The 13,713-nt window shown below is 34.9% G+C and overlaps 1 protein-coding gene across 8 annotated transcripts in view; it reads left to right on the top strand.

Annotated features, from left to right (window-relative positions):
* LOC140149264 (protein kinase C delta type-like) overlaps positions 1–13,713 on the top strand; it is a 285,297-nt gene that overhangs the window by 231,452 nt on the left and 40,132 nt on the right. Inside the window, exon 1 of one of the 8 annotated variants that reach the window (XM_072171519.1) lies at positions 2,762–2,882. The exons of the other annotated variants lie outside the window; for them this stretch is intronic. Coding sequence (XP_072027620.1) covers positions 2,777–2,882 — 106 coding nt within the window. The 5' untranslated portion in view covers positions 2,762–2,776. Of the gene's footprint in view, positions 1–2,761; positions 2,883–13,713 lie in introns of those variants that run through there. 8 annotated transcript variants of the gene reach the window in all.

Genomic DNA, 13,713 nt, shown 5'->3' with positions numbered 1-13,713 from the left:
ACTGCTTTAAGAACTAATTTAAAACACAGAACACTCAAGGAGTGGAACGGTTTACCTGAATTACCTCAACATTGAGGATCAAAAGCAATTTAAAACATAAGTTACAAACTACCAATATTTCATCTGGTCACCTTGGTGTTGAGCTGTATCAAGAAGACCTCATCGTGAAATTTACCCCTGGTCTAATTTACATGCTTTATCATTTCTGGCATTAGCAAGTACATCAGTTTTGTGCTGGCAATTTAACACACAAAATGGTTTATAACTGATATAAGGCATCATTTCTATAGTTGAAGTCAAAAAGTATTCACCAGGTGATGCCTGATTTGCAATAGTTTAAATAGAATGCTTGAAGTCTAGCATTTTATTGACAATCCTTGCTTTCACCAGTTTATACGTTTTTATTTGCTAACCGAATACTTTTTGAAGTAAAAAATGGCATTCAGCATTAAACACTTGGTAACAATAATTATGGAGTATACACTATACACTGGTTCTGTGAATACAAAAACTATCATATATATATTATTCATATTTGTTTCATTAAACGCCCATTCCCCTATAAACGCACACTTAGCAACTGCACTACACGTGGGATCCTCCATCATTATGTGCAGGGATCCATCTACACATGATCCTCCATCATGTGTAGGATCACTACACTTGTATCAAACACCGAATCATATATTGTCCATAAAATCCATATTTTGGGCCTTTTAGGTATGCAATAATGTAAATTATATAAAAAATAAGCACCCATCCAAAGTGATTTTTGTTATAAGCACCATGTGAAGTTAATTAACTAATATGGTAGCTGGAAATAGTAATAACTGACAAGAAATACTTAAATTTACTCATTTGGCTGTACAGGTTGACTAAATAAAACTTACTAACTTTTCACTCTACAGCAAATTTTCATTCCAGAATTAATTACAGAATTAATTGCTTTTTGTTATTTTCATGTTTTTGCGTACTCTTAGTTCCTCGCAAGATTTTGCGCCTTATAAGAACCATTTATTATTATTATAATATTGTTCAGAATTAAGTCGTGATTTTGTTTTTATGTGGTTACTTACCGTTGTATTCACAGGGAAATCCCCTTTTATATCCATTTTGAAAAATGTGCTTTTGTCTTATCCTTCCTCAGTTTAGGGTTCATTATTCAGTACTTATATGTTATGTTGACAAAACATTCATTACAGCTTACTTGTCCGAGGTTGGGTAATTGAAGTATTAACACTAAATTTCCTTTGGTAAGGCCAAAAAAAGGTTTGTCTCAAAGCTCGCGCGCGCATTTGTAAATTCGTGAGATTTGGAAAAAAAGCAATTTTTTAAAAATGGTTTTTCCGGAAAAATTCGGCAAAAATCAGATTTCGCATTTATTGTTTTCAAATCACTCGTGAGCTTTGAGACAAACCATTATTTTTTTGGGCCTAATATTGGAAATCAAGTCATTTGATGTTTCTGCATTGATATTGTTGTTGCAATAGCAACCTGCTGATTCAGCTGAGTATGAATTGATCACTTCAGAATGACATCCAGAGGTATGATATCCAGATGTATGTGTACCCATGATGAGTACACACAAACAAGGATATTGCACCAAGAATGATCAACAACTAATACAGTACTTGCCTGAAGGCGACAGCGGGTTGTTATTGCAACATTGGTATAAAAACAATCAACAATATTTTGCATTACTAGATTTAAATTTACCAATTTCCTCAATGTAAGATAATCCTCATAATTCACTATTGTGCCTCAACTCCGGACATGCATTGAAATCATGAATGTATTTATTTATATCATGTAGTATTACCTCTTCATCTGTTCCATGCTTTACTATTCATAATTCACATCAGTGCCTTATTTATTTAGTCTTTTCAAAGTACATTCATTATATTGCAATGTTACCCTAGTAATAGAAACAGCAACAGATTCAACCCTAAATCATGGTAAAATGAAGACAAATAAGTATGCAAGCTGTATCAAAATGATTGCTACACATCAAAGTGTAACATAAGATCCATATTATGTAGGTTAATGTTTAAGAGGTTAGAAAACTATGTATTTGGGTCATTTCGGTACTGCAGAAAGTACGTGATGGTTAACAATAATTTTGATACATACAGCCTGTAAATGTAGATGATACATTAAACATCGTATGTCATTTCAAATGATACCAGATATGATGTTGTTGATAGCACTCTCATCAGCAATTAAGTACATTGCTATGTTCTAACATGTTGTAGACTTTGTGATGTCATGCAATTCCTTGAGTATTTTGTTAAGACACATATCTGAACATGCTAGTCACCATTGACAATACATTACAAATCTAACCAATGAGCTGAATTGTTATTGTTGATTTAAAAAGATAAATCCGCTATTGGTCAAAATAAATTCCCTTGATAGTAGCGACCAGAGGATAAATTGAGTGCAAGTGACACATAACCCAGGTGTATTATGGGTAACTCGCATCTTGCTACTTTGCCTATCCTCATTGATGCATCAAGAGGATAGCAACTCCAGTAACGTATTTGCCATCTCCATTTGGTAATGACATTTAATCTGATCTACTGAAGAACCTACAATCAAATGATATCAAGTCTGATCTAGACAGTATTCATGTCATAGCAGTGCAGCGTTCACTGTACATATTCAATACATGTCATAGCAGTGCACAGTTCACTGTACGCAAGTTTGACCTAGTTTATTTTGAAGTTTGCAATTAAGTCAAGTTTGCATGTGATTGACAAAGTGGTTCTTGAACTTCATGGTGTGTACCCTGGGAGAGGAGAGCATAATGATATTTTACTGTGACATTGTTCTTCTTTCACCTTGCTTGCCCTGGGAATTATTCAAATCAGAAAGATGCACAGGTAATAAAATTTCAAAGATATGAAAATGGATGATTTTGTCTCCTAGCAACCCAACCAACCAATATGGCTACCATGAGTCTGCATCCATCGAGTACTCCCTCTGGCTTACCTGGTCAATCCCATGTTAAAATGTAATTAGGTCGGTCTCTTTAAATCTGGGTTATGTGCAACAATAGGAAATGTGTGTGTTATTGCATGTTGGTTGCTAAGCAGTGCATGATGTAGTATACTACGATGAATAATCTTCCTTACTCTATGCATCTTCTGTTCTCACTGCATCATTTATGTCATTTTCAAGTTTTATATTACAACCAAATTATCAGATTGGGTTACTGTACCTGTTGTATGTGGGGCAAAATGGAGAGGTTACAAAGCTAGCAAATGAGATTCAATCTGGAATATAAAAAAATCAACATTTGTGACTAATTATTAGAGCATGCTATAATCCTATAATATGATAATTTGCTTTGCATGTGTAAACCAAATCTTATGCTTCATAATGATACATAAAGACTTTTCAAGGCTTTAAAATCTGGTGTTAAATTTGATACATGTAAACACCTGTGGGAAAAGAGATACAGGAGATCAGTATTCATCAGGCTTTATCAACATCCTGAGTGGTTTGTTAACATGCAATATCAAGTAATGTATACGTTAGTACAGGTTCATCTGCATCTAGTCAGTTATGATGGTTTCTTGAGAGGTTTTGCTCTTCGAGGATAGTGAGAAATTTATTTTAAGCATCTGAAAAATCATACATTTTTGTTTGAACACTATCAACACATACCTTTTTGTAAAAACAATGTTGGCTGAAGTGTGAGGCAACGTCACTTGTTGCTAAGAGATTTGATATACACTGCTCAAAAGAATTAAAGATCAGCTAGTTTATTAGCATTTTCCAAAAACAGCAGTAACACAGTAAATAATGTAAGTGTAACTTCATTAAATAATGGTTAGGCAACATAACACTTGCACTACTGAGTACTGAAATCCCATGACACTGAAAACACTTTGGTCAGCACCATGAGGGCAAAAGATATAATGAACATCAGCATTGCCAGTTTTTTATCCTTTAAATATTTTGAGTATAGATTATAGTAAGGTGAAAGTCTCTGTTATTATGCCTTTGAATATATCAGATTTGTGGAATTTTAGGGTACACCTTTCAAAGATGAGTGACTATAAGTACCCTTTATGCAAGTTGTGAACTTTTGTAATATATGCACCTTGCATACGAGAGGAAAATGAGGATAGATTGGAATTTCCATTCTGAAGAAAAGGTACTGTCAAAAAGAGCCTTTTATTAGTTACATACTAACGCTCATCAAAATGTAGCATGGGACAATTCTTCAAACTGCTGGTAAAGAAGATAAAATTAAAGATGTGAATGTTATTTATATTACCTGTAAAAAACTTGTGCAACATTGTCCACATTTTGATAATTACAAATGTTATAAGATGTGCCATGAGTATAATCTTGAATTCCAAGTCTGAAAGTGTAGCATCAAAGACTCACCGATGATATATGTTTGATTTAAACTGATCACCAAAAATGGCACAAGAAACCAGCACATTATTCAATTTTATGATGTATTGATGGCTCCACTATGACTGGTTCAAATAGTTGAAATTCATATTATTTAAATATCTTTACTGTAATATAAATGAACAAAGTGTACTTACGTTAAAATGAGATTTTAAAAACACTGGTACTTTGAAATTGTTTAATTGAATAATATTTTGGTTGTGCATTTTAGTGTGGGCACATTCTGGGAATGATGTTTTACCAGATTTGATTAGTAGACTTGAAGGTATTATGTATTACCTATGAGATGGTTACATATGATTAAAAATTATCTAAGGCTAAACAACTGTTTCCTGTAGCCTTCATATATTTTGTTTTTAGAGCAATTTTACCACATTTTGTTTCTTTATTTGAGAAATTCTGAAAAAATATATTTTCAAACAAAAAATGAATGACAACGTTTTTCAAAAAGAAATGTTCTCATACATGTTGTTTTAAAGCAATAATGGAATCAATAATTCCTCTGAAAATCAATTTCTGATTATCCTCAAGTTAAACTTACAGTTTTCATATCTACCTACTCTGTACTGATTTGACGTCAAATATTCATTTGAGGCATATGTTACCATAAATCCTGACTCTAAAAATAAATTTTAAGAAATTCAAATAAAAAATGCATTGCACATTTTGGTTTTCAGGCAACCTGCTGAAAACAAACATGTGGGTTTTTAGCCTAATGGAGACGAATACAAAGACTCCAGAATTACCCCTTTAGCAAAAAAAATATTTGCATAATTGCATGTCTAAGATTTTTGTTATGCAGAATGAAATTTAATATTTCATTCAATATCACTTAATTATAATTGATAATATAAGCGGATGAGAGACAAGATTATTTCAATCCACCTTTGAAGTCATTCAATTTTTATGATTTTAATGATGCTTGCCTGTGCAAAGCTGATCAAGAGTTATTACACAAGCTTATGTTCTGGTTCTTGGTAATAGTTTGAAGATTGCTTCTATAAGGTTGCCAATGTGGGTGGGTTACCATTTTGTTTTTGATTTCCTGAGACATGCTGAGATATCTAGTGTGCATCAATGCCTCTGTGCTGATTTTCTTGTTGGCTGTAAAGCTTAGAGTGTGTGTGTAGAAATGAAGAGGTCCTGGTTGCAAACCCATGGATGCTTAATTCATAAGCCAACTTGAGAGATAGAACCCTTGTAACCTTTTGTTATCAATATTCAGCGATCGAATTCGATGGTATCGCATCGCAAAATGCGATGCAATTTCCATCAACTGCTATGCACTTTTCCAAAATGCATAGCTACGTCGTAAAAGTGCTATACTGCTATGCAAACATGTGTTTTGCATAGCACAAACTGCGATGCAAAAAAATGGACTGAATTCGAACCCTGTCAATATTAATTAATGAATCTTGTTTAATCATATAAAATGTTTTGCCAAATCCTTTTTCCAAGTAAAGCTTACTACTAACTAGGTAGCACATGCTTGATGTTGCACGTGTATGCAAGGACTACGTGTATGATTAAAAAGGATATGGCAAAACATTTGAGTATTGATGTATTTATTCTGTTGTTTCACAATTTAAGTTTGTTTCCATCTACATGTAAACTGACAGATTGGTTTGTTTGTCTTAATATGTCTTTACACCATTTGATACTGTTACCATCTATTGAAGTTACATGCAGGGATGTCAGTGGCGTGTCCAGTGGGGGCTTTGGGTGCTGAAGCCCCCACACTTTGTTGAAAATCATGTAAAATCAGCCATTAAGCCCCCCGCATAATTCTGAAAGCCCCTCTGAGCCCCCCGCAGGAAAAGATCCTGGACATGCGGGTGGTATGATGAGATGTAAATATGTGTCAGATTTGCCATTTCAATGAACTCAAGTTGAAACAACCTGTGACACCTTACAATTGGTTAATGTGTACCACTTGTAGACACCATGTTGATGCTTGCATTCAATCAATAGTTTCTTCCTGTGGCAGCATTGACACTCGACTTGATATTCACTTGAAATGATGTTTCTATGAAGAGGGTCTCCTTACCTGCAGAGAGAGCACTTCCTCCTGTCATATGATTTTTCTATAGCTATATGATGCTGCTGGCCATATGTATTGATATGTGACTGTAAACCTTGCAAGGTTTGATGACATCAAGTGGCTTGCTTGCAACTATTAAAAATCAATGGTCAGCATTCAAGGACTGTGTTCATACGTTTGAAATCGGATAGGTTTTGTGTAAATTCAATAATCAAGCCTAGACTGATGAGTTTACTTGAGGTTATGTTGCTTCAGTCCGCTTTCAATTTCAGTCACAATGGACAGAGATGATGGTTGATCAGTTGAAATCGTCATCATAACCTCATGAGCCTTTTACGCATACCAACATGGGTGCTATGATGACTATGTAAAAACATTGATATGCTGTATATTGAATGAGATGCTGAAACCTTGACTTGATTGAGTAGTTAGACAATTGCGTTTATATGCATCGTAACAAATGCAAAAGAAATTTGATGGCTGTACTTTATAATGATTTTATTTGATATTGATCGCAAAAAGGGTATAGGACGTGTTGCCTTTCTGATGTGTGATATGATGTGTGTTATAATATGCCTGCTTTGGTTTCAAGGAATATCCTAGTTGGAACACTTATAATCATTATCAATCTTGTAAGGGCTGTGCCCATGTAGTACTGTTATGTAGTGAAAAGTCTTTTAACAGGATAGACATGGCCATTATGGTTTATCTTAGTGTAAGCTGATTAAGGTGCTGTACTTGCCTAGAAGCTATCAAGTGCTGATCTGTCTGCCATTAATAATAATAATAATAATTCAAGGAAATCCCGCCTATTTTTCAGGCGCACCACTGCAACGGCAGTGTATTTCGACAATTCACGCGTCACTGCAACGGCAGTGTAATTTTCAATTTCGATTTTTACATGTATAATCTATATCACCATTTCACAAACACAACTAATCTATTACTATCACTGTACAGACAACTACTACTGCCCTGGAACCTAGGGGAAGGGGGTACAGATACCAGAACCGGGGTGATCCCTACTCTTTCCGAATAGCTCTGACACTTTTTACGTGCACAGGGATGATCGAGAGCCCTCCTGTACACGGGACCAACGGCTTTACGTGACTTCCGAACCACGGATTTGAAGCACATACACTACCTATATCTGCACGTGATAAGCAGTGTATGGGGGCGAGAAGAAATTCTTCAATTAAATTCTGAGATTAAATTTCTGAACTGAATTGAAGGATTCCTGACCATATAGGAACTTTTTGGGAGGGAAGAGAATTTTCACCTAAGGCAAGCCCAAGGCTCGAACCCATTAGTATGTAGTGTGCGGCATTATCAGTCGGCTCTGTTACATGTATATAGCTACCTATACTGAAATCAATTATGTATTAGCAGCTACTCAACTCTTTTCATTGATTTGTCATGCAGCCAAGGATTTACTTGAGCTCTCTTGTATCCATTTAAAAGTTCAGTATCTGTCTGAGCCACTTACAAGTATCTAGTATGCTCGTACCGCACGATTCACTACAAAGGCAACATGGTTAGGGAAAACATAGACATGCTTCATGCAACTCATGCTGTCAATGAGCCATTAAGATGTCAGCACATGTGTGCGCAAGAGTCGTAGAGAACCTTTCTTTACAAGCAACAACAAATCTCCTGCAATTTGACATAAAATGCATCACATCCTCCGTAGAGCTTTAGTTACGCATGTTACGGGATGTTTGGACAAGAATATCTCAAGGATACATGGTTACTGTTTGTGAGAGAAATTGCGAGCATACATCACTGACAGACGAGTGAAAAAAGTAGCTTATAAATAACATAAAAGTACAGATGATGTTACATACTTGAGTGTAATAGGAGTAGACATTGCAAACAATAGCTACCATAGAATGTGACATTTGTGAAAATTTCAACATCCAGTTGAAAGATGTTATTCAAGTGTATGACTATACTCCTAGAATTTGTAGTGTGTATTACAACACTGATATTTTCTATAGATATGATTCATAATGCTCTCGCTGTGTAGCTCAGTTCTGCAAGAGTTCAGAACTTTATTGAAGAGTGAAGATGGTAAGGTGACCGTAAGTCAATGTCCTTTGAAAAAGGTTAGGTCTTCAAGAATCACTCTTTCATGAAAATAGATGTCAATTTCCGCCATAAATTTGTACCTTGTCCTCATCAAATTCATATGATTCATAGCTTCTGGTAACCAGTCAGCAGTGGCAGGTGTGTACAGTGTAGTTACCAAGTGCGTATTGGTAAATAAGTAAAGCTACACCATCAAGAAATTGTCTCACTGTAAATGGAAGTGTTTGCTAATATACCGTAGAATTCCGTCTAGAAGCATATATGCCTCTAAACGAGGGTTTTTTTTAACGAAAGATATGAAAGGCCAATACCCTTCTCAAAAACATTGCAATAGATTGGTCTTACAAATATACATGTTTGTATAGCCGCCTTTATCAGTAATATAGTTGTTCAAACTCCAAATAACTTTTTTGTTGAGAGTGTCTGCCTCTTGTCTCTTGTGTCAAAAAAACCTCGTTTAGAGGCATATATATGCTTGTAGACCGAATTTTACGGTATCTGATCTTATCAGGAGCTTTTTGACTACATTTGTAAAATGGCCTAAAGTGATTTGAAAGTTTAACAAGAGACAAGGTTTCATTTCGACATGCCTTTTGAAAAAAAGCTTGCAAGTTTTCATCAGATGTTTAGTTTAGTTTATTCTTTCTTTATTAAGGGCAACAACTTCAGTGACCAGCACTGCTTTCCAAGCAGGCCCTCAGTCAATACAAAACATAATATAATATAAAGTATAATAGTATACAAAAGTGATACAATATAAGATATACAAAAAAAAATGCAATCACAATTAGGAATTCATAGACTATATACATTTTAACATGAAATGAGAACATTTGTTTTGAATTGTCTCAAAGACATATTTTCCATATCAGTTCGAATCATTGGTGATAAACTGTTCCAAATATGAGCAGCTCTGACGTGAAATGTACGTAATCCAGAATTAGTGTTGTATTTTGGAACAATCAGTGTTGTATTTTGGAACAATTCTTCATCAGGACCAAAAGTCTCTCTACTTAGCTGAATTTGTAACCCATAAATAATGATAATAATAAAGCTGGATATGAAGGATGGATCCTATTAACATAGGCTTTAATCTGGAAAAATACATCTTATCTAACCCTAACACTGAACCCTGCTTTTTGATATCGGAAGTTATTAAAAGAAGATATGAAAAAGGAGAGAAGATGAACAAAGAAGTCACTTGCCACCCCCAGGATTCAAACCTTTAACCCCCGCATGCCAACCACACAATCACGGACTGGTAGCTACACAGGTTATCGCTGCCCGGGCAGCAATTCCATGAGCATATAACACTTAGGGTGATGCTTCATCACAGACCCTGGGATTCACACAGCATTTTTCATTGTGGTATTTTGTGGGTTTTTTGGGTGTTATGGTTAAGAAATAAAAATCCCTGTATAATTAAGACTGTACCTATTATACAGGTGCATGTACTTCAAGATTGACTTAACCAAATGTGATTTCTATATATTGTAGTTTTATATCAACTCTGCATGTATCTCCTTTTTCATTCACAGTTTATTTTGTGTATTTGTTTTAGCATGTACATTTTATGAGAAACGAGTAAAAGAAGCAAAAGCCAAGGAAGTAGCCCGTGCTAAAGTGAATAGTGCCGACAAAGCCAATGGGGGCAAGGCAAATATGGAGAAAGTCAATGGTGTCAACAAGAAAGCGAGCAAGTGATTTTTCAACATGGCATGCTTGCATTGAATGAAGCACTAGAAACTTGCATCCTGGGTTTGTGCATGTCTAATTATTTGACAGAGAATATGAGTAAAGAATAGAGCATTATTATTTACAGTTTGCAGGTGACAATTAAATTTTGATAAAGAGGATTATAGAACATACTGGAACATATATTTAAGTTTCATCCAAACATTTTTGATAGTTAGCATCAGCATATGCCTAAAGAAATTCCACTACCCATCCAGGATTTGAACCCTAAACCTTTGTTTGACTAGGTCAACACTCCACCACTTGAGCTAATGAGTTAGTTAGGAAGTGCTGCTGATATTTTGGCAAGAATAAGAAGTAATAGTTCAAACCACGGGTTAAGGATTTACACACTGTTAATATGGTCAGTTAATATCCTGCTATCTGTCATGCATGTTGTGACTAGCAATCTAGGATGTATTACCAGATAGTTTTATCTATTTTACCCCTTTAAACTAGATGACATCTCAATTTCACGACATAATCAGCATCAGTAACTTGAGAGGATTTACTCGGCATCCTTGATTTCATCATTGACTGTACAGTTAACATCTAGCTAATGTGCAGCAACTCAATGTGAAAAAGTAGATTGATGAGACTGTTTTCCTAACATGGTCAATATTTGGCAATCTGGTATTATACTACATGTGATTTCTTACTATGATAAAAGTGAAGTCATGGGTGGTATAATACAAGAGTACCCAATATTTATTGCTTGTGTGAACTCTGCAGATGTGATTTCTGTTAGGTTTGACTTATTGACTGACATGGTAAATAAATTGGTCTTTTTGCTACCAATTTCAAATTGTCTGCATATTCCAACTTTTGAAGAAAAAAAATCACATTCCCAAGTCATTGAGCAGGGTTATTGCCCTTCGGTTGTATTAGAAACATAGGTTGTTTTTCTGCCTATTTGGTTTATTTTGTCTGTTCAGATGCACAGTGATTATCTGTTCATGTGCACAGTGATTTTCATCACTTGTTCCAGTGAACTGTTGATTCTTGTCGTCCCTGTTGTTCTGTAGGTTTTACACTTCTGTGGGCTTTGGAACTTGTAATGTTTGGCTATTGGACTATATATAATTGTACCTACATTTGTTATTTCTTGTCCCCCTTCATTCTGTCTGTGTTTACCTATTTCCCACATCATGTTAGTATTCTTTGCTCCTTCTTTGCAGTTGTTCACATATTCAAGGTGGACGTCCTCTTGTGTTATCCTCCCCAAGTCACGGTTATTGTCCTTTTTAGCCAGTTGCAGTTTGAGATATTTCAGTATGTTTGAGGTATCGCAGTTTTTGATTTAGAAGAATATAAATAGATTAACAGGTTACATTTTCTAGCAATTGAAGCAGTGCAAATCAGTGTAAAGGATTTGAATTACATTTTGCTGAACTTTATCTTATATATCACAAGGGAAAAAAGTATCAGAGATAGGAGAAAGAAAGGACAAGGGAATTGAAATGTAAAACAAGTCAATCCAAATCTAATCACACTGTGTCGCTGCAAATTACAAATTTCATAAAAAATGGGAAAAAAAGGAAATTTTGTTGTTTTGTTTCAGACCTTTTTACTCTTGTGAGTTAGTGTGAATTTTAAAGAACTTCCAATTTATTACTTATGCAATTATATGAATGAAAGTGGAAATTAGGGAAATTCAGAAGAAACAAACATGTTTGAAATCAGTGAAGCACTAGCAATTAAGTGCATGAAAATAGACAAGTTGTGCTATAGTGTTGGTCTCCCTAGGGAAGGTCACAGAATTAGAAAATGAATGAACGTAAGATAGATAGCATGCCGACTGCTTTGATGGAATTGTGTGCAATTGATAGATGACGCCTCCACTTGATTACTTGCATTCATTTGTATGCTTTTTTGCATCTATATAAGCTGCATGTAGCATAAATTTGCCAGTACACTGGCTTGACATGTGGAAACTAGTAACAAAAATTACAGGTTGTATCCTTTTGAAAAAAAAAATAGTTGACAATAAGAAATTTTTTTATATTTTAGAAACCTTTTTAGTTTCCAGCATATACATGTATGAGCCTGTTAAATGGGCAAATATAAACTGAATATGAATATTGATATTACTCGACAAACTTCTAATTTAGATTAATCACATCCTGTATAATAGATATATTGAGTTGGTAAATCTTTATGTTGCCAATTATCTTGCTGACAAAGCAAAAAAATGATAACCCAAAACATCTGGTTATTATTGAAGTAACAATAGATCCGGGCAATATATCTTTTCATGATGATAATGCAAAAATATATGTATGGTTGTAATAATAATAATTAAAACTTAATAGAGCCTTACATCACAAAAATGACCTCAAGGTGCTTTACAGAATAATAACAAATACAATGGAAAGCGTTGTGAAGGATGTGGTCATGAAGATGTAAGGATATGGTTGGTCATGGGGGTAAATGGGGAAAATGGTAATGGTAATGGTGATACTGCAGGTATCTGTTAATATGCACTTTGTACAGATAAATATTGGCATAGTCACGGTTGATAGGATCACATGTAGGTTACAGTATCATCTTGGAGAAGATTGGGTCATGTTGATATGCGGTAGCCATGGTTATGGTGTTTTAAGATGGTTTTACTGCCTAAACTATGGAAAGAAGGAAGTCGTAATGGTGGCAGCAGTTGTCAGGTGCATTTCAGTTAATCATTTTAGTGTGTGCCTCTTATCGGTGTGGGCTGGGTTCAATTCCAGTCATTTTAGTGTGTGGTGAAGATAATTTGCCTCTCATCAGTGTGGGCTGGGTTCAATTCCAGTCATTTTAGTGTGTGGGGAAGATAATTTGCCTCCCACCAGTGTGTGCTGGGTTCAATTCCAAATCATCATGGCTGTCAATTGCTACCTTATTTGCATTCTGAGTATTCACCCCCATTATTCCAAAGAAATTAGGAGTTGCTTGAGTTAATCAGGAGTGGGATGTTAGTGACTTAGGATTTACATCACTCATTCATTCATTCACTCATTCATTCATTCACATTTATTAGGCAAAAATTGACACAAAATTACTCACTCACATGACATTACTGAAAGATAGATATATAGTTAGATGGTATTAGTGTCGGCCTGTGCACTTATTGATATCTGGTTTATAAGCAGTTAGCTATCTAGATTGATTTGGAAGCAATATGACTACAGGTGAGATGCAACAGATAGGTTGGTTGCTACATGTATTATATAAATCTCAATATCATTTTATTTACAATGATGAGGTGATGGTGACAGGTGATGAATGATGCAGGGGTAGTGATGGATATTGATGGTATCATCAAAATGATCTTTTTATCATTTATTTTTAGAACAAAACATGTGAGGTTACATCTGATAACATTGATACTGCAGCTGTGAGCTTATTTGATTAGAGAACCTGTACAATTTGTGTGAAGATGACAA

This window comes from Amphiura filiformis, chromosome 3 (assembly GCF_039555335.1).
Source record: "Amphiura filiformis chromosome 3, Afil_fr2py, whole genome shotgun sequence".
NCBI classification, from domain to species: Eukaryota; Metazoa; Echinodermata; class Ophiuroidea; order Amphilepidida; family Amphiuridae; genus Amphiura; species Amphiura filiformis.
The sequence above is the reverse complement of the archived record's forward strand: the minus strand, read 5'-3'. Positions and strand labels throughout refer to the sequence as shown.